We start from the raw sequence: 20751 nt of genomic DNA on the forward strand, positions 1-20751 counted from the left end.
TGATGACAACATGGGCATCCACAGAAAATTTTCCAGTGAGAAGGTTTGGGTTTTTACATGAAGATTATGGAATATAGTAATGCTTGCATACCATGATTGAGGGTGTAAGGTTACATAGTTACATATCTCAATCACTTTTATGATTATAATTTGTGGAATTTTTTACTTGATCTCTATTGACCCATTTCTCCCTCTGACCCATGTCTCCATCTACTTGATCATTTCACCCTCTGCAGATGCTTACGGATGTTGATAATGATATACATAGGCAGGATTTTTGTCAACCTCTGATGATTCATAAAACAAAAACAAGTGTAAATGACAAAATGAATTTATTACCAAAAGTTAGGTACAAACATAGTTACTTTTCAAGATAGTCACCATGAAGATTGAGGCATTTGTCATATTTGTGGATAAGCTTTGCAATCATCTCTTCATAAAATGTTGCTGAAAGAGGTGGAAGTCACCCAGTGCTAAATCGGGGTTATATGCTGGGTGTTTAAAAAGTTCCAAGCTGGGTGGAAATTTGAAAGGTGGAAGTCTTCACACCTTTAATATGTAAAGACTTCCACCTCTTTTCTGAACTGAAAATGTGGCTAGGAGGGCAGAGGTTCAAGACTAATGAGGATCTTCAAAACAACATTAAGGCCCATCTCAAGTCACTGGCAGCAACATTTTATGAAGAGAGGATTGCAAAGCTCATCCATAGATATGACAAATGCCTCAATCTTCACAGTGATTATGCCAAAAAGTAACTATGTTTGTATCTAACTTTTGGTAATAAATTCATTTTGTTATTTACACTTGTCTTTGTTTTATAGACATCAAAGGCTGAAAAAAACTGCACTCATAGATGATATAACATTCAGTAAGGAAGTTTTTCAAATTTAAATTCAATTCAACTTGATTTTCTCAGAGCAAAGCAGTTAGAATTGAATATTAGTAATTTTTTAATAGTTTATTTTCTAAATTTTGTAGGTATGATCTTTACTTTGTAATTTTAGCTATTAATTAAATAAAATTTACTTTTATATTCATTAAAATTTTTAAAATATGGATATTGTTCTAATATTATAATTATTATAATTTTTCACAGCTTTAATCCTCTCACTCAAAGAATATGTCAATATAACATCATTGCAACGGAAGCTCGTGTCTTGCCAAGTTCTTTTTCATCAAATTTAGCAAATTCAAATATATCCACTTCTAATGTCAAGAAAAATATACATCCTCTTCCAAATATTCTCAGTTCAGAGTTATCTTTACCTTCACAAGCGGGTTGTCCTGTTAGTAGATCTCATGCAGCTTTACATTTATTATGTTGCTTGGATACTCTTACTGCTGCTCAGGAACAAAACTGGATCATTCATAGCGATGAGAAAGGAAAACAAAGTACAAATAAAGTATATAGTAAAGACGATTTTTCTGTTGTAAATAGATTTGAAAGTAAGTTGAAAAGTCAAATTGTTTTAGTATAAAGTTTGAATCTATGAATTACTTTAGAAAAAAACCAATGATTAAAGACTTTCTTTAATTAAGCTTGCTAAGATTAAAACTGAACATGCTGTTATACTAGTTTATAGAAGTCAAATGACTATTATTAAATAATTTTTTACTTTCTGTAAAGTTATAATACAAAAATATTCTTTAAATAAAGATGGAGAAGTATAACTAAGTTATTTAGAAACACAATAAAATGTTTAATTTTACAATAAACTGTTGGAAGAATTTCACAATAAGAATGTAACTGGCATCAAATTTTCTGTAATTTAAGAGCTTGCACTGTATAAAACATTTTGTAATGAAGCAATAATTAATATCAAAAAATAATAGGAAGCTTCATTTTAAATGTTGTTTTTGTCTTGACTAAAAGGCAGAAAAAGATGTGGACATCATAGAAGAACGTTAATATGTTTTCAGGGGCAGTTCCAAGAAGGTTTAAAGAGCTTAAACTATATCTATTGTCACAAAAATAATAAAAATTAATTTGTTTGAGCTTCAAAATAATGTTTTTAAAAACACTTATGATGGCAAATATGGTTTTTCAACCTAAAGTTATTAATCATGCGTTAATAAAATGTTCTCAATAATAATTCAGATATTTTAAATTTTGAGTTCATTTGGATTTGCTTACAGTGTGTCTTCAGTTTTAGACAGGACAAATATTTTTTCATTTTATTTACATTTTTATTAAAGTATTTTAATAAGTTTTAATGTATTTTCAATGAAAAAACTAGCATTTTCTACATAAATATTACAGTTATATAGTAAAAAAATAATTCAAAGATTATTAAAGTATAAAATTAAAGAAATGAAATTCAATAATGATACAGGTTCAATAAAAAATTAAAGATTTTTATTAAATGTTAATATTATTTCATAAATTTTTAATAAAGTGTTAATAGAAAGCTATTATATAATACATATAATTATAAAAATATGTTTGTAAATTATTATTTTTAAATATAATTAAATTAAATATTGTGTATCTTTAAAGTAAAGAATTGCGAAATTTACTATTAAAAGTTAAATATAAAATTTTGTTAAACATTTAAGAGTCAGAATATTCTTTATTAAAATAAAGTATATTCTGACTGAAGATTACTGCCTTCCAACTAAACAAAATTCCTAGTTAAAATACAAGCAAACATTAATCCAAAAAAAAAAAAGTGTAAAAAATATAAAATATGAAAAATATATAAAAATTATAATGTATAAAACTCAAAAAACAAAATGTACAATGTGTAAAATATGTAGAACATAAAAATTAAATTAAAATTTAAAAAAGAGCTAGATTAAAAACTGTAAGGTAGACATCTGCATTTGTATTTAAAACATTTAAAATCTCAAAATAAATTGCTTTCTACAGGGTGAAAATTTTAAATTCTTCTGTAAAGGAAGGTCGTTCTTGAAATAGTAAGATGAAAGTTGGAGATGGGTAAACAAGAAGTATTACTATTTAATTTAACAGTGGTACAGTGTGTATAGTAGATAAAGACGCTACTATCAAAAATTATTTATTATTATTAAGTTTTAGTACAGTTCAAAAGTTATTTTAACAATTTATTTATTAAATTAAATTAATTTTGGTTTAATATAATCATAAATTAGATTGAGAAAGTCAAATTATTAGTCCTTAATTATCAAATTATTTATTTGTATTGCATTATAAAATAAAATATTTTGAATATAATAATGACATCACAATTCAAATACAAGTTTGTATATTCTTTCATGTTTCATTAAGTTTTTAACTTGAAATTTATATTTTTATAAAATAACATAAGCCAATTACATTAATAATAATAATAATAATAGTTACAATGATTATTATTCAGGTCACGGTGGAGGATGGGGATATTCTGGTCATTCAATCGAAGCGATTCGTTTTATGGCCGATACTGATATTCTGTTGGGAGGATTTGGATTATTTGGAGGAAGAGGTGAATATACTGCAAAATTAAAGGTAATTATAGTTTGGGATGTTTATATAATTAATGTTCATTATTGTTTTAAAATAATGGCAATATTTTATTATTTTTATATCAAAGTCTTCAAAAACAAATAGGAATATCTTTAATTAAAGTTAGATTAAACTGTTTTTGAATTTAATTAAAGGATTTTTTAATTTTGTTTTTGAGAATTTCTGTATATAAAAATATTCCAAAACATATTTTGATAGCAAATACAGTAAATTCATTTATTTTATGATAGAGAATAGATTCAGAAATCAAAATTAATATAAAGAAGTTTGCTACTTCAAAAATTTTTATTATAGATTTGTTTACAACATAGGAATGGGCTGGCCATGTGGAATTTTCTGGTGTTTATTAATTAACATATCTAACAACTAAATAGGGGCCAGTTTCCTATTGAAAGTCCTCCCCTTGGCAGATTGCCTACGTGTTGCATTGCCATATCCCATCAAATAAAATTAAAAACATTTAACACTAGTATAATGGGCTAACCAAATGGATTTTACTGGGTTTTCTTCATGTTTTAAAACTTAAATAGCCAGTTTCCCATAGAAAGACTTCTCAAAAGTATTCCCCTTGGCAAACTGCCTGTATGTTGCATTGCCTTTTTTTGTCAATTTTACAATACTACTATTTGTAAAATCAGTTGGGATTTAATTATAACTCAGTTATTGATTAATAAACTGTTTTATTAACATTAAGATTAATTTTAACTCCTTAAGGACATTGACATTTTTTATATAGATTTCAATTAAACGTAAAAAATACTTAAAACAGAAAAAAAACGAAAGAAATGCGTTTATTTTGAAGAAAAAGCTTTAAATTTTATTTTCCTTTGTTTCGCCTGTCTGTGAAATGTAACACCGATGAGTCATTGTTTACACAGCTGGGTGACCTTGAACACAGCTGGAGTCGGATTTCCCGGGACNAGTCACTGGCAGCAACATTTTATGAAGAGAGGATTGCAAAGCTCATCCATAGATATGACAAATGCCTCAATCTTCACAGTGATTATGCCAAAAAGTAACTATGTTTGTATCTAACTTTTGGTAATAAATTCATTTTGTTATTTACACTTGTCTTTGTTTTATAGACATCAAAGGCTGAAAAAAACTGCACTCATAGATGATATAACATTCAGTAAGGAAGTTTTTCAAATTTAAATTCAATTCAACTTGATTTTCTCAGAGCAAAGCAGTTAGAATTGAATATTAGTAATTTTTTAATAGTTTATTTTCTAAATTTTGTAGGTATGATCTTTACTTTGTAATTTTAGCTATTAATTAAATAAAATTTACTTTTATATTCATTAAAATTTTTAAAATATGGATATTGTTCTAATATTATAATTATTATAATTTTTCACAGCTTTAATCCTCTCACTCAAAGAATATGTCAATATAACATCATTGCAACGGAAGCTCGTGTCTTGCCAAGTTCTTTTTCATCAAATTTAGCAAATTCAAATATATCCACTTCTAATGTCAAGAAAAATATACATCCTCTTCCAAATATTCTCAGTTCAGAGTTATCTTTACCTTCACAAGCGGGTTGTCCTGTTAGTAGATCTCATGCAGCTTTACATTTATTATGTTGCTTGGATACTCTTACTGCTGCTCAGGAACAAAACTGGATCATTCATAGCGATGAGAAAGGAAAACAAAGTACAAATAAAGTATATAGTAAAGACGATTTTTCTGTTGTAAATAGATTTGAAAGTAAGTTGAAAAGTCAAATTGTTTTAGTATAAAGTTTGAATCTATGAATTACTTTAGAAAAAAACCAATGATTAAAGACTTTCTTTAATTAAGCTTGCTAAGATTAAAACTGAACATGCTGTTATACTAGTTTATAGAAGTCAAATGACTATTATTAAATAATTTTTTACTTTCTGTAAAGTTATAATACAAAAATATTCTTTAAATAAAGATGGAGAAGTATAACTAAGTTATTTAGAAACACAATAAAATGTTTAATTTTACAATAAACTGTTGGAAGAATTTCACAATAAGAATGTAACTGGCATCAAATTTTCTGTAATTTAAGAGCTTGCACTGTATAAAACATTTTGTAATGAAGCAATAATTAATATCAAAAAATAATAGGAAGCTTCATTTTAAATGTTGTTTTTGTCTTGACTAAAAGGCAGAAAAAGATGTGGACATCATAGAAGAACGTTAATATGTTTTCAGGGGCAGTTCCAAGAAGGTTTAAAGAGCTTAAACTATATCTATTGTCACAAAAATAATAAAAATTAATTTGTTTGAGCTTCAAAATAATGTTTTTAAAAACACTTATGATGGCAAATATGGTTTTTCAACCTAAAGTTATTAATCATGCGTTAATAAAATGTTCTCAATAATAATTCAGATATTTTAAATTTTGAGTTCATTTGGATTTGCTTACAGTGTGTCTTCAGTTTTAGACAGGACAAATATTTTTTCATTTTATTTACATTTTTATTAAAGTATTTTAATAAGTTTTAATGTATTTTCAATGAAAAAACTAGCATTTTCTACATAAATATTACAGTTATATAGTAAAAAAATAATTCAAAGATTATTAAAGTATAAAATTAAAGAAATGAAATTCAATAATGATACAGGTTCAATAAAAAATTAAAGATTTTTATTAAATGTTAATATTATTTCATAAATTTTTAATAAAGTGTTAATAGAAAGCTATTATATAATACATATAATTATAAAAATATGTTTGTAAATTATTATTTTTAAATATAATTAAATTAAATATTGTGTATCTTTAAAGTAAAGAATTGCGAAATTTACTATTAAAAGTTAAATATAAAATTTTGTTAAACATTTAAGAGTCAGAATATTCTTTATTAAAATAAAGTATATTCTGACTGAAGATTACTGCCTTCCAACTAAACAAAATTCCTAGTTAAAATACAAGCAAACATTAATCCAAAAAAAAAAAGTGTAAAAAATATAAAATATGAAAAATATATAAAAATTATAATGTATAAAACTCAAAAAACAAAATGTACAATGTGTAAAATATGTAGAACATAAAAATTAAATTAAAATTTAAAAAAGAGCTAGATTAAAAACTGTAAGGTAGACATCTGCATTTGTATTTAAAACATTTAAAATCTCAAAATAAATTGCTTTCTACAGGGTGAAAATTTTAAATTCTTCTGTAAAGGAAGGTCGTTCTTGAAATAGTAAGATGAAAGTTGGAGATGGGTAAACAAGAAGTATTACTATTTAATTTAACAGTGGTACAGTGTGTATAGTAGATAAAGACGCTACTATCAAAAATTATTTATTATTATTAAGTTTTAGTACAGTTCAAAAGTTATTTTAACAATTTATTTATTAAATTAAATTAATTTTGGTTTAATATAATCATAAATTAGATTGAGAAAGTCAAATTATTAGTCCTTAATTATCAAATTATTTATTTGTATTGCATTATAAAATAAAATATTTTGAATATAATAATGACATCACAATTCAAATACAAGTTTGTATATTCTTTCATGTTTCATTAAGTTTTTAACTTGAAATTTATATTTTTATAAAATAACATAAGCCAATTACATTAATAATAATAATAATAATAGTTACAATGATTATTATTCAGGTCACGGTGGAGGATGGGGATATTCTGGTCATTCAATCGAAGCGATTCGTTTTATGGCCGATACTGATATTCTGTTGGGAGGATTTGGATTATTTGGAGGAAGAGGTGAATATACTGCAAAATTAAAGGTAATTATAGTTTGGGATGTTTATATAATTAATGTTCATTATTGTTTTAAAATAATGGCAATATTTTATTATTTTTATATCAAAGTCTTCAAAAACAAATAGGAATATCTTTAATTAAAGTTAGATTAAACTGTTTTTGAATTTAATTAAAGGATTTTTTAATTTTGTTTTTGAGAATTTCTGTATATAAAAATATTCCAAAACATATTTTGATAGCAAATACAGTAAATTCATTTATTTTATGATAGAGAATAGATTCAGAAATCAAAATTAATATAAAGAAGTTTGCTACTTCAAAAATTTTTATTATAGATTTGTTTACAACATAGGAATGGGCTGGCCATGTGGAATTTTCTGGTGTTTATTAATTAACATATCTAACAACTAAATAGGGGCCAGTTTCCTATTGAAAGTCCTCCCCTTGGCAGATTGCCTACGTGTTGCATTGCCATATCCCATCAAATAAAATTAAAAACATTTAACACTAGTATAATGGGCTAACCAAATGGATTTTACTGGGTTTTCTTCATGTTTTAAAACTTAAATAGCCAGTTTCCCATAGAAAGACTTCTCAAAAGTATTCCCCTTGGCAAACTGCCTGTATGTTGCATTGCCTTTTTTTGTCAATTTTACAATACTACTATTTGTAAAATCAGTTGGGATTTAATTATAACTCAGTTATTGATTAATAAACTGTTTTATTAACATTAAGATTAATTTTAACTCCTTAAGGACATTGACATTTTTTATATAGATTTCAATTAAACGTAAAAAATACTTAAAACAGAAAAAAAACGAAAGAAATGCGTTTATTTTGAAGAAAAAGCTTTAAATTTTATTTTCCTTTGTTTCGCCTGTCTGTGAAATGTAACACCGATGAGTCATTGTTTACACAGCTGGGTGACCTTGAACACAGCTGGAGTCCGATTTCCCGGGACATTCTCATAGACGTCTCGGGAGGACAAGGGTTTAAAGTAGGGTGACTATAAGCGACACAGAAATTTTTAAATATTTTTAAAAAATTCAAAATTTTATTGCGATTTCCGACCCCCCCTAATTAATTAATTATATATTTATAAAAATATATTAATTAAAAAAATTAAAAAACCATCGGAGGTCGTTTTTGACATCAGAAACTAACTTTAAATAACTTTACTGAATGAAAATCCGTGCGCTACAACTTAAAAACCATGAAATAATTTTGATAAAAAACTCCCATTAAAAAACAATTAAGCCTTAATCGAGCCTTCACATAGGCTCATTAAAATCGCGATAAAATTTTTTTGCGCGGGAAAAAAATTTTGAAAAAATTTCGGGACCTAAAAAACATTCCAAAAATTCAAAAAAAAAAAAATTTTCAAAAATGGCCTTAAGGACCTCATTTTATGTAACGTTATGTAACTTGCCCGAGATATCTCGGGTTATGGGCTTAAGGGGTTAAATGTGAAATCCGGAATTTTTACAGAATTTTCCGATTAATATCCCGCAGTTTCCTAAACCCCCAATTAAGTTCTCTTTTAAACCCTAAACGAAAATCTAACGTAAAAAAGGGAAAAATTCCAATCTCCCCTTTCGTTCAAAGTAAACATCCGTCCATTTCGAAACTAATCCCACATTCCAACTTCAAAGTTGATAGTTAGCATGGGCCCGGGGACAACTTTGACCCATCTGCGTACCTTTTACCTCACAACAATTGGTCACATGACCACTCTCCCACGACAAAACTATAAATGCCACTTGCTTCCCTCTCTCGGGGGAGTCGTTCATCTGCCGTCACTTTAATACTGTGTCCTACGAATATTATATCCTACAAATAATTGTCCTAAGAATCTTATATCCTACAAATCCTACGTGATCCTTCAAATATTACGTCTAATTGTATTTTTCTCAACGAGAAACATAAATTTTTTCCTCAAAGGATTATCATCAGAAAGACGTATGGAACAAATTTTTGTGAACTCTCTCTTGGCCCTTCGCGTTTTAGGGACTCAGATTTTTCCCTTGAAATTAGTTATTGTAGTATCTATGTAGCTAATAAATCATTGTTATCTTGTTAAATTGGTGTCCTTTTTTACTCATATATCGCCTGTCATCTTACCAATGGCACTCCTCCCTTCACCACTCGACCTGAAACATTAAATCCCGTTACAGTGGGAAAAAGGGATAAATTTTAATCCATCCTGACAGTGAGAAGGTTTTAACAACCTGTCACCGGAAAGGGAGACCTCCAACCTCCCCAGCGGTTCACATTAATGATATATTATGGATATTGTAAATATTTTTTCGTATGATAAAAGTTTTTGAATAATCAAAATCATTATTGTTTAAATAAAAATATACAGTAATATCAGTTGTTCACAAATTTCAGAATTACATGTGTCTGGAAACCAAAATTATTTATTATCAAACATTTTTAATCTCAAGAATTTCTTTCAAATAGTCAAATTTGTTTCTACATACTTCTCTTATTAATATCTTTAGTAATTTCTTACTTAACTTATTAATTTCTTTAATATTTTAAACAATAGACCAAAGATAATCTAGAATATATATTAAAATAAATAAAACAATTGTTATTTTATTTGATTGTTATTTTAATAGATAAATTTTTATAACATGAGCAACTAAACTATTTATAATATGAAAATATTAAGTTGATGCTTTAATTTTATTAATGGTATTTATTGTTTTTTTTTTTTTTTTTTTTTAACNTAAGTTATTTGACATTGGAATTGAAGGAGGTGATCAAGAAACTGATGGTGAGTTATTAGCAGAAACAGAAGAAATTCCTTATGAATGCGGAGCAAGGTATAGTTATTAAATATTATTTTTTATTGAATGCCACCTACTGTTAAAGTTCATTTAAATCTTTTTGATCCATGATAAAAATTTTAACAGAATCTTATTAATATTTTTAGTTTATTCATTTTTTAAATAAAATATTAGTTGTTTTACTATTTTAGACTTCCTACATTATTTTACTTTTTAATATGTTTATGGCAAAAATAATTTGTTATTAACATGTAAAGTGTGGTCGTAATTAACATTTCTCTATTTGGGGCACTCTGTAGCTGTAACTAATAGGAGGATTGACACCAAAATTTGTATACAGACTATGCACAGGTGCGGAAAAAGATTTTGCATAAAAAAGTTTAGTTCTAAAACATCTGCTAGGATAGGCATGGCCAACATACGGCCCGTCTAATGAATTTATGTGGCTTGTGATTAATCTTTCAACATTATCTACTGAAGTCCAAATAGCTTGATGAAAAATTCTGATGCCTAAGAATAAAAAACGGTCAACAACAACTCACTCTGCATTTAGAGTTAATCCTCCATTACAAGTCTCTTAAGTACAGTGTAGAATGTTGATAAAGCATGATAATGTGAAAAATGTATCTGTAATCTCTATGTACAATTTAGTCTCTACAGGGTGACACCACAATGAGATCTCACACCATCTCAAAATCTTCCTAGGGTAGCCTCTGGTTTGGCCCATGAAAAAAGTTTCTTTCCAATTTGGGCAAAAACTGTTGGCCACCCCTGTGCTAGGAGGTGTTTTGGCATATATGGTTTATCATAGAAATTTTGCAACTTTGGCTTACTTAAAGGATTATATTACACTGCAAGTGCAAAACATCAGTGGATAGTAGTTGCAGTCAGCTGTAGAACATACTGTTAATCGCCTTCAAATTTTACACATGAATAATGGCACACACTGAGCAACATTTGTTGTATCAGTAAGTAGCCTCTGAAGAATGAATTAATGCATTTTCATTGTGTTTTTGTTGTTTTGTTTTGTTTATTTTTCTGTAAATTGTCCTCTAGCAGAAATAAATTTTGTTTTTCAGAATCCTTTTTTGTATTATTTTCACAGTCTGTTTACAAATTTTGGTGTCAGTCAGCTTATTGGTTACAGCTACAGAGTGTTTTGAATAGGGTAACTTTAATTATGGCCACTGTATATCTTAGACAGCTGGATGCCTGAGATCTCTGTGGTGTCGCCTACCACTGGGAGTCCTGGCATAGAATTCAAGCAGCATAAATTCCTGGAATAAAAACTCCAGAATTTTTTATGTACAGTCCATTCCAAATATTGGGTCCCATCTCTTGCCATCCAGTTTTCCCCAATATGGGTTTGGCTGAACTTACAATGGATATTCTTAGTGTCCACAAGGCAGAAAGAGTAGTGATACACATAATTGTTATGAGTTATTAAATGACTACTGTTACAAATTGCTTTAATTCTACATGAAATTAAAATGTTAAAAAATTTTTCTAAACAAAAAAATTTCTTAATGTCATATATTAAAATATTGCTATGATATGAATTATTTATTTAATAATTCTGTTATTTTTCTTCAGTAGGTTTTTTAAGCAGTATTTTCATTAATGTTGTACAGCCTGCTTCAAAAGTCACATTATTCTAAATTTAAACACATACTGTATACTTACAGGGCGTGTTTAAATTTAGAATAATGTGACTTTTGAAGCAGAGACTTGTAATGACATTAAATATATTTATATATATGGCATTGCATGTGAGATTTGTACATGTAATAGGCCAACTTACAGGTCTTGTATGCAATATTTGTATGCAATATTTTACATATAATTTCAATGTCATCACAAATTTCTCACTGTACAGTGACTTTTTGGACATCCTGTCATAGATTGGAAAGGTTTTTGGTCCTTTTTGATTCTATGGTTCTGTTAGATGTTTTTATTTTTAGCTTATTTACATTATCAAACTTTATTTTGCATCACCATTGTATAGACGAGTACAAGAACAGTTCCAAAAAAATCTATTTTGATGTTTATCTAAGTAAATTTCAAGTGTTTTTATTTGTTTTTATATATCATAAATATACATTATTTATTATTTGGGTAAAAAGACTTTTGAATTAACATATAGTTTTATGTATGTATATAATATATATGATGATTAATATTTCAGACAAAAGTTTCCAATGTTGTTTGATGAGCCAGTATCTATTCAAGCCAACCGATGGTATGTGGCTTGGTCTAGGATATCTGGTCCGAGCAGTGATTGTGGATCGAGTGGTCAATCTGTTGTAACAACTGAAGATCANATCTTATATATAGTTTTATTTCTTGATGTTTCTTTATTGCTGAAAATGAAAACAATATGTATTGTAAAGAGTTTGTATAATTACATTGTATATAACTAAGAATAGCAACAATTTGTTGCAATATCCTTTAATACTTCTTACTAATATTTTGCAATAATTACTTTTATAATATGCAAAAAAGAGCTTATCTGTTATTCTTCCAGCATTAAGAAGGACCTTTAATATGAGTAATAAGAGATTTTTAATATAGTTAGAACAACCATATTAGAGTGTAATGACCTTGAAGATTTTTGAGGGTCTCATTTAGACTTGAACCTGGCCTCCTAGAGTTATAGATTAATGCATTTTACTTTCTTTGTCATTTGTAGTTTGTTGATAGCTTTTTGAGAAATTACTAAAATGTTATGTTTTTCATTAAAATTTATGGTACTTTCTACTACAATTTTCAAAAATTTGAAGAAAGATCTTTATAAGAATAAAAGCAATAACAGTATGTTAAAATCAACTACCAAGTACTGTACTGTAATGGTTAGTGTAATGGTTTGTAATTTGTCTGAGGCCACAGACATAATTTGTATACACACAATGATTTAGACAGCTAAATTGTGATTGCAGACTTTTTCATTAAACATTTGCAGAAATCTTCCAAAGAATAACCTCTACTAAGACTAATAACTTAAGTTTCACCTTATGTAATCTGTTTTAATCAGGAGACAAAGATTAATTCAAAACACTTTAATAATACTTGTTATAACAGCAATGCAATTTTGGGATTGAAAAAATCATTCCCTTTTCTGGCTATAATGTATATAGCTGACATTAATAATTAAATATAAAAGCAAAAATTAAGATATAAAACACTGACACGAAACAATTTAAAATCCACTTTTTACAAAACACAGTTAACATTTTCCTGTGAGCCGATAAGTGCTTTTTATACGTTCCGTCCCAAGATATTTTCCACATAAACACGAAAAAACCAAAAAATTCTGTTTTATAATTCTTCTGTTACCAAATTTTTTTACACATACCATCAGTTTTTCCAACATGGGAGGATGTTAGAAAAACTGGTGGTAGGTGATAGATTGGGCTATTTTCCAGACCTTATAATTTTAATTATAATTACCAGAGAATATACTTTTAATTATAATCACGGAAAATAGCTTGATCTTAAAGGGCAGTTGGTTTGGCTTCATACTAATGACTCAGATATTGAGAGATGTTTATATATAGCAATAGATGTTTACAATATTTGCAAAACTGAAATAATAATACATTCAAATAAGACATAAATAAATTGCACCAAACAAAAATTTAAATGATATTTGTATTTAATTAATTTGATTATATCATATGATATAGATATGATAGGATATGTAAGGATGGATCAATAAATAATCAGCTGGGACAACCAGCAGTGGTATTGCTTTTGGCTGGTTATTTATTAATCTATCCTTATAAATTGTTTCCATCTATTTAACCAAATTTAGAATTGAATTGATTAAAGTCAACCAAATGGTTGCATAGTACCTACTGCTTGAGGGATTTGATTTTGAATTTCATTTAGAGGCAATGTTGGCTCTGGATGAGTTCAATATGTAACAGAAACAGGTAGCACCTTGCTGGTGCTACCTGTTTCTGTTATGGATTGAGCTTTGTAAGCTAAGGCATTAAGGTTATACAGCTGACCTTAACAGATAGCGTTACAGTTGGCGATATAGACATAATGTACTGATATAGACATAATGTACTGATATTTTGTATTTATAAATCAAATGCAATTTTTAGCTAATCAGAATGAATTAGTTGTAAAAATTATATTTTAATGAAACTTTTTTATATAGTTATATACAAATGGTCTTCTATAATCTTGGAGTTGATATCACTATAAACATTATCACTTTTTAATTTAAAAAAATATGTATAAAGAAAATATAATGTATAAATTTAAATTAATATAATTATTTATATTAAAAAGTTTACTTTAAATCAATGAAATAATTCAATATTTTTTTTTGTAGAGTTGTTTTTTATTTTAAAAGTTCAAAGAGATCAAATAATGGTACTGATGTTAATGCTGGTCAAATCCCTCAATTATTGTACAGGTTAGTTTATTTTTATTATTATTAAATTATTACTGTAATTATATTAAATAATTTTAGGTTTATTTTATGTATGGATTGTCTGATTTTTTAATTTATCAGAGAATAAATATTTGATTTGAAATATTAATTGTTTTCATATTAAAAATTTGATGTTATCAAAAGTTTATTTTGCTGTTCTATTATAATGAATCCTATAATATATTAGTAACATAAAAATAATTGATCCATATTAAGTAGTTAAAACCAATAATTTAAGGCAGAATTTTAGTTTTTTATTATGGATATTTTATTAAAATTATTCTTTAATAAACTGTTATCAGATATAAAATTTTAGCTCAATTTATTAGTTTTAACATGTAAAATTGGTTAGTTTGTCTTTCTACACACCCCATTTTCTTGATTCTAAGAGTTACTTTTTCCCCCATTTTTACTTGTCTGAAACAGAGATGCATCATAGATTCAATGGCATCTTACATTAGCAAGCTGAAAACAGTCAGAAGGCATAATGAATACACCATGTGATGTGTAATTGTATTAATAATAGATATTTTTGCCTATATGCAATGGTTACATTACAATCACACTGCAATGCATATAGCAATTGCCAACCTATTTGCCAAACATTTTTTGTTCACCATGTTATTTTTTTGGTTAATGTGACTTTTTGCACCAACTTGGAATGAAAAGCCTACCAACAATACAAAAAATGCAGTTTTTCTATGACTGAGTTTCTCAGACAACTTTAGTTTTGTTTACTAACAGTAAAGTTATATCAGACCAAGACAGATTCATGTTCTGCCATACTCTTTCATGAAGTGACTTTTTTTTCTGGACTGCTCTGGCTATTCGCCAATCCAATTGCCAGATGATAAAAGCAATCGCCAGATGAATATAATTTTCACAAATTGCAAATTTTGTGACAGGCAGCGTGACCACTGCATTAGTTCAAATAAACTTTATTGATAATGAGTGGTGAATTTAAACTTCTTTTTAATGTTTAAAATAACTTTATAATTTTTGTTTTGAATTATAATAATTATAAACCCTATGTTTATAGGGTCTTCCAAAAAGAATGCTACCATTTTAAATTATCATAATTATGTTAATTATTGTTTGAGGACATTGTAATATACATTAAAACATTGAAAAACTGTCTTTTATATTTGTCCATTAAGTTCCTCATTGTGTGCACTTTGTGCCACATGGCGTACATTTAACCAATACTCAAATTCTTCCCACATTCACTACAGCATATCCATTGTTCCTCCTCCTACAGCAGCCGTAATTTTACAGCTCCTGCAGATTACTTGCATTGTACAATAACAAGTGATTTCAACTTTGCAAACTGTAAAATACAAAAGCTTCTTCTCTGTTGTGGAGCCACCATTTTTGTTTATGGCACTTCCCAGACATAGTAGATGACAAGATGTTTGAATGCAGATGGGAAATGAAAATTTGATAGTTACTCTTTTGATTGATGTATTTTGCTTACATCTCAGATGATAATTAACATAATTACAGTAATTTAAAATGGTAGCATTAATTTTAGATGACCCTGTATTTAGCTGAATTTCTTGTACTTACTACAAGATTTTTTAAAATTTGAAATTGTACTGATTATTTAAGTATAGTGTGGCAGAAAACAATACAATAAATATTACTAATGATTAATTAGTAAAATCTGTGAATTAAATCTTATATATAGTTTTATTTCTTGATGTTTCTTTATTGCTGAAAATGAAAACAATATGTATTGTAAAGAGTTTGTATAATTACATTGTATATAACTAAGAATAGCAACAATTTATTTTATTTGTTAAATTTACAGGAAAAATCTGATTAAATATTTGATTTCCACCTCCCTACAGAAATATATATCAAAAAAGCAAACAACAAACCCAAAAAATAAAAAAAACAAACAAATAACAAATCTTAAAAATGATACAGTGCTTTTGTACATTTCATTTTAAAAACAGAAAGTTCAAGATATAAAAATTCATCAAAATAATTAAAGTTTTGCAAAATATGGTAAAAGAAAGAACGTTGGGATATATTTAGATGAAAAAAAGAAGTAAAAATGAAAGTAAATGAGTGAAGTTTTCTTTATGGAATTTGGAGTGAAAACTAATCTTGATAAATGAGACCTTAAAATATTTATAATATATTAGCCAGTCAAAATATTTAATTCTCTCAAAGAAAGATGGGAAGCCCAGGCAAACTCTAGCGATATTGGAGTCAAGAGTGAAAGGCACATTTTATTAAATGTAAGGTATATCTTATTAATAGCAGAAGTAATCCTGTGTAAAAGGAAAAGTGCAGTCATTGACCAGATAGGAATTAGGATAATTAATAGAATTTGTTTTATTGAGAATTTAAATCAATTAAATGGGACATATTAATCTCCTAAGGAGATATTAAGAATTTTATGATTAGTAAAAAAAAAAAAATTTGATTTCTGATTGGTTTATAAAATATAATCAAAAATGTTAAAATTATTATTTAAATTTTTATAATCACATTAAGATAAAACTTCAATTAATTCATTTTATTCAAACAGAATTATAACTCATGATATACAGTCGTCATCTCATTCAACGGATATTTTGGAACCTGTTTGCATTTTAAGTAAAGACTTCTCTCACACTGTAACACCAGTAAGTTTGTGTTTACTTTGTTTAACTTATTTATTAAATTTTAACTCTGTGAAATAATAAGTGAAATAAGTAATCTGTAGATTTAAATCTAATATGCAGATCTACAACTCTCAATACTCTGTCTTTAAATTTAAACCTATTTTATGTTTACCAATGGCCAAATGGATAACACTACTGAAAACTGGTAGTTGGTCATGAGTTTGTGACTTATCAATGGACTGGCCACATGGAGTTTTCCATATAAAGTCCTCTTGGAATGCATTCTCCTCTGTAGATTGCCTACATGTTACATTATCTTATACAGGTATCTCTTGATTAATGCAGTTAATTAATCCCTTGATGCTACCATGTATGTCAAAATTGCATTAATTAAATATGTTATCTATATTAAGCAAGGACAGCTGGTAAAGTCGTGTCAATTAAAACTTCTGCTGTGTATATAAAGAGATTGCCGCAATTAATTTTTCAGTTTAATCAAGATTAAATCTTGCTTTAAGCAAGGGATAACTCTACAAACAAACTTATTTTATATATTAATTCATACAGATGCATAACTTGATTAATAATTATTTATTTAATACAAGATTCACACTATTTACACTGGACTAATAAGTAAAATTATTAAATTATACAAATTTGTGTTTAGGTTATATTAAATATATAGATTAATAATTTAAAAAAATTGATAATATAAAATAATAACTAATTTTAAATAATGAAATTTATTAAAATGACAAATTTTGTATTTATCAAAAATAATTTACTATTTCAAATAAATGAATTAAATTCAAATTAATTAAAATAAATAATAATAAATTGTTATACATTGATTCTAAAATTCAAATTATATAACCTACCTATGTTTAGTTCTAATTTCAATAGTTCATTTTTTAGAGGTTTTACACTTTTCAGAATTTCTAAGACAAAACAATCAAATAAAACTACATACGACTTTGATACTTACCGATATAATAAAAGTTACTATGCACAAAATAGGATAAGTTTTGGCTTTTTTAATTATATGACATGATCTTTATCCAGAGATACAGCAATAATAGTAGTAAAAATTTTCAGTTCTTCTATATTAGCTAGTGAAAATTTATATGAGGATGAGTTTGTTTAATAGCATAATATTCCGCTATGAAACGAGAAAACACTGCTTGGTATATCATGAAATTTTTAATAATCCCAAAACTAAAGGTTTTTTTATTGTCTGCAAATTCAATAGTATTAAACCGTAAAGAGAATTTATGAACCATTATAAAGCAAGAGTATGAGGAATAAGCTCTTAATAAGAAAAATGGACTTATTGCAAAATTTAAAGAAACATAATTCTCTTGTATGATCTGTAACTATGATGACAGTAAGTTAGCTGTAATTAAAGTTAAAGAACATGTTGTTAGTATTATTTACATTGTTAATTATCTTTAAATACACTAACAGTTTGAATTTCTATATAATAAACAGTAAATTCACTAACCCAATCGTGAATTAATACTATTATTCTGCTATAATAATGACATTATTGTAGCCCAATAATAATGTCAATCATTCGGTATTATTTCTATAAATTATTTGACAATATTTTCTTTTATTCAGACGTTTGAATACTTGTCTGTATAAAAATATTTTTTTAAATTTAGGCATTTCATTTGAATTGTTATTCTGTTGAATCAGAAATGAATATTTTAATTTTAAAAACTTGTATTTCTAGGATTGTTTTCATTCATTATTGAAATTATTACGCTGGGCGTGGCAATCATTTAAAGCAGGCTTATGTGAAGCTGCCGAAAGTTCATCGGTTCCTGCAACTGCAGTCGTTCTTGATCTTGAAAGATTGGTATATATATGTTGCGCAAGTCTTCATCTCCTTCATATATATATAAATGAAATATATCCCAATTCTTGTAAGTATATTTAATTTGATTTATTTTTAATACTTCTAAGAAAAACAGAGATACAAAATATTTAATATTAAAAATCCAATTAATAGTTTATTCAACAAAAAGAAAATTCTTTATTAAAATAAAAACACTGAAGTTTTTTAGTTTTCAAATTTTATTTTTCATTATTAGGAAATTCTCTAGTATGATTAGTAGAAATTTAATATCTTTTCTCACAAAAATTGGAAAATATAAAATTAACAGAAATAAACTCTATTATAAGGAAAATTTTCAAGAGAATGTGTTTTTGAAGTTGTTTTGTTTTGAAATTGTAATATGATGAATATGTGAGATACTGTGGGCCAAGGGTTAATCCCTTCTGACCACTTACTCGGCAACAGTCTGCAAGGACTGTTCATGCTGTCATTTCAGATGGCTTTTTATCGAGTGGCAAGGGAGGTGAGCAAGTCGGCAGGTGTTTTTTCAAAGACAGGAGACAGGTTTAACAAATAAACAAAGCATTTATTGAATAACTAAGGTTAACAAAGTCAGTTAAATGCAATTAAATATGAGATAAATATACAAAGGGGCAGCTCTTAGTAGCTAAGCTATTCTCGGAGCGAGAGAGAGTTCACAATGCTCTTATAAAAAATACCTCTATGAGGAAACGAATGGTATGCGTCGAATGGTTCGTAGGAATCATAGTTTGGCATAGAACTGTAGTATGGCGATAAGTATGGAAGTTCAAAGCTGTGGTCTGTCTTCTACCGATATCTTTTCCTTTCGTTTGTTCGAGTCCGTTGTATGGAGGTCTGGGAGACGAGATGCACACATTGACAAGTATAACTTCCTTTGGATTGCACTGAGCTTCTGGGGCTTGAGCTTTTATTCGATTGTTGTGGGAAAGGAGTCACATGATCGTCAAATGTTGACAATAACTGTGCATTCTTTACACCTATATGTCAACTTTCCCATCTAATTGTTATCACAAACGGTGACCTTCGATCTAATTCTCACAAGGAGCATTTTTTCTATTGGAGTTGTTTACATTTTTTATTTCCCGACAACTGCGTTAAATTTGCAGATTTCACAAATAGAAGCATGTAAATATTACATTATTTTGAATTTAAAATGCATTTTCTTCATGTGTTTTGAATTTAAATTTAGCACATTTCCATCTTTTAATTTTCTTTCGAATACAACTTGATATGGTTAGAAATAGCATAAACATGCTAAATCTTAGCACAATTTATTAAATTACTAATCATCATTTTCAGAGATGTTCAGTGTTCATCATTAGTCCAAGTCATTCATTCAAGTTCAGTCATTTCTATATTTGAACATTTTAACCAAATATGAGTTTTAATATTTGAATTAGTAACTTTACAATGAACTTTACAAAGATTCAATCAAGATGCTATGTAGAATGAAACTCTGTTCCATTAAAAAATTCAATATAGTTTAAAAAGTTTTTTGTTCTATACATTTTATAATTTTTTTTCACATCTTATGCTTTATAATGTAATCTCCATACATTTAAATATGTTTGTATGTATGTATGTTCAAATTTTTAAGTCATCTTAACTTCAGGTAATCTGTCACTCTTAAAAAATTTATATTTAATGAAAATTTCAGTTTTTTTTAATATTTTTTATTATATTAAATACATTATTAATGCTTTTAATTTTTTACTAAATTCACATTTGATTGTTATCCAATTTTTTCTTGAAGTTCCTTTATTAAAAGTTTGAAAGTTAAATTTGAATATATCTTATATCAAATAGCATAATATTCCGCTATGAA

General features: G+C 27.0%; 1 protein-coding gene across 1 annotated transcript in view; it reads left to right on the forward strand.

Annotated features, from left to right (window-relative positions):
* The window catches only part of LOC111637900 (E3 ubiquitin-protein ligase MYCBP2-like), a 263246-nt gene that overhangs the window by 56335 nt on the left and 186160 nt on the right, over positions 1–20751 (forward strand). Inside the window, 9 exon segments of the mRNA XM_023383504.1 lie at positions 1097–1446; positions 3339–3466; positions 4822–5194; positions 7086–7213; positions 9930–10021; positions 12171–12305; positions 14328–14411; positions 16969–17065; positions 18780–18972. Of these exon segments, the coding sequence (XP_023239272.1) occupies positions 1097–1446; positions 3339–3466; positions 4822–5194; positions 7086–7213; positions 9930–10021; positions 12171–12305; positions 14328–14411; positions 16969–17065; positions 18780–18972 (1580 nt within the window).

Source organism: Centruroides sculpturatus, unplaced genomic scaffold, assembly GCF_000671375.1.
Source record: "Centruroides sculpturatus isolate CEXI.00-Female unplaced genomic scaffold, Cexi_2.0 scaffold1120, whole genome shotgun sequence".
Taxonomy (NCBI): domain Eukaryota; kingdom Metazoa; phylum Arthropoda; class Arachnida; order Scorpiones; family Buthidae; genus Centruroides; species Centruroides sculpturatus.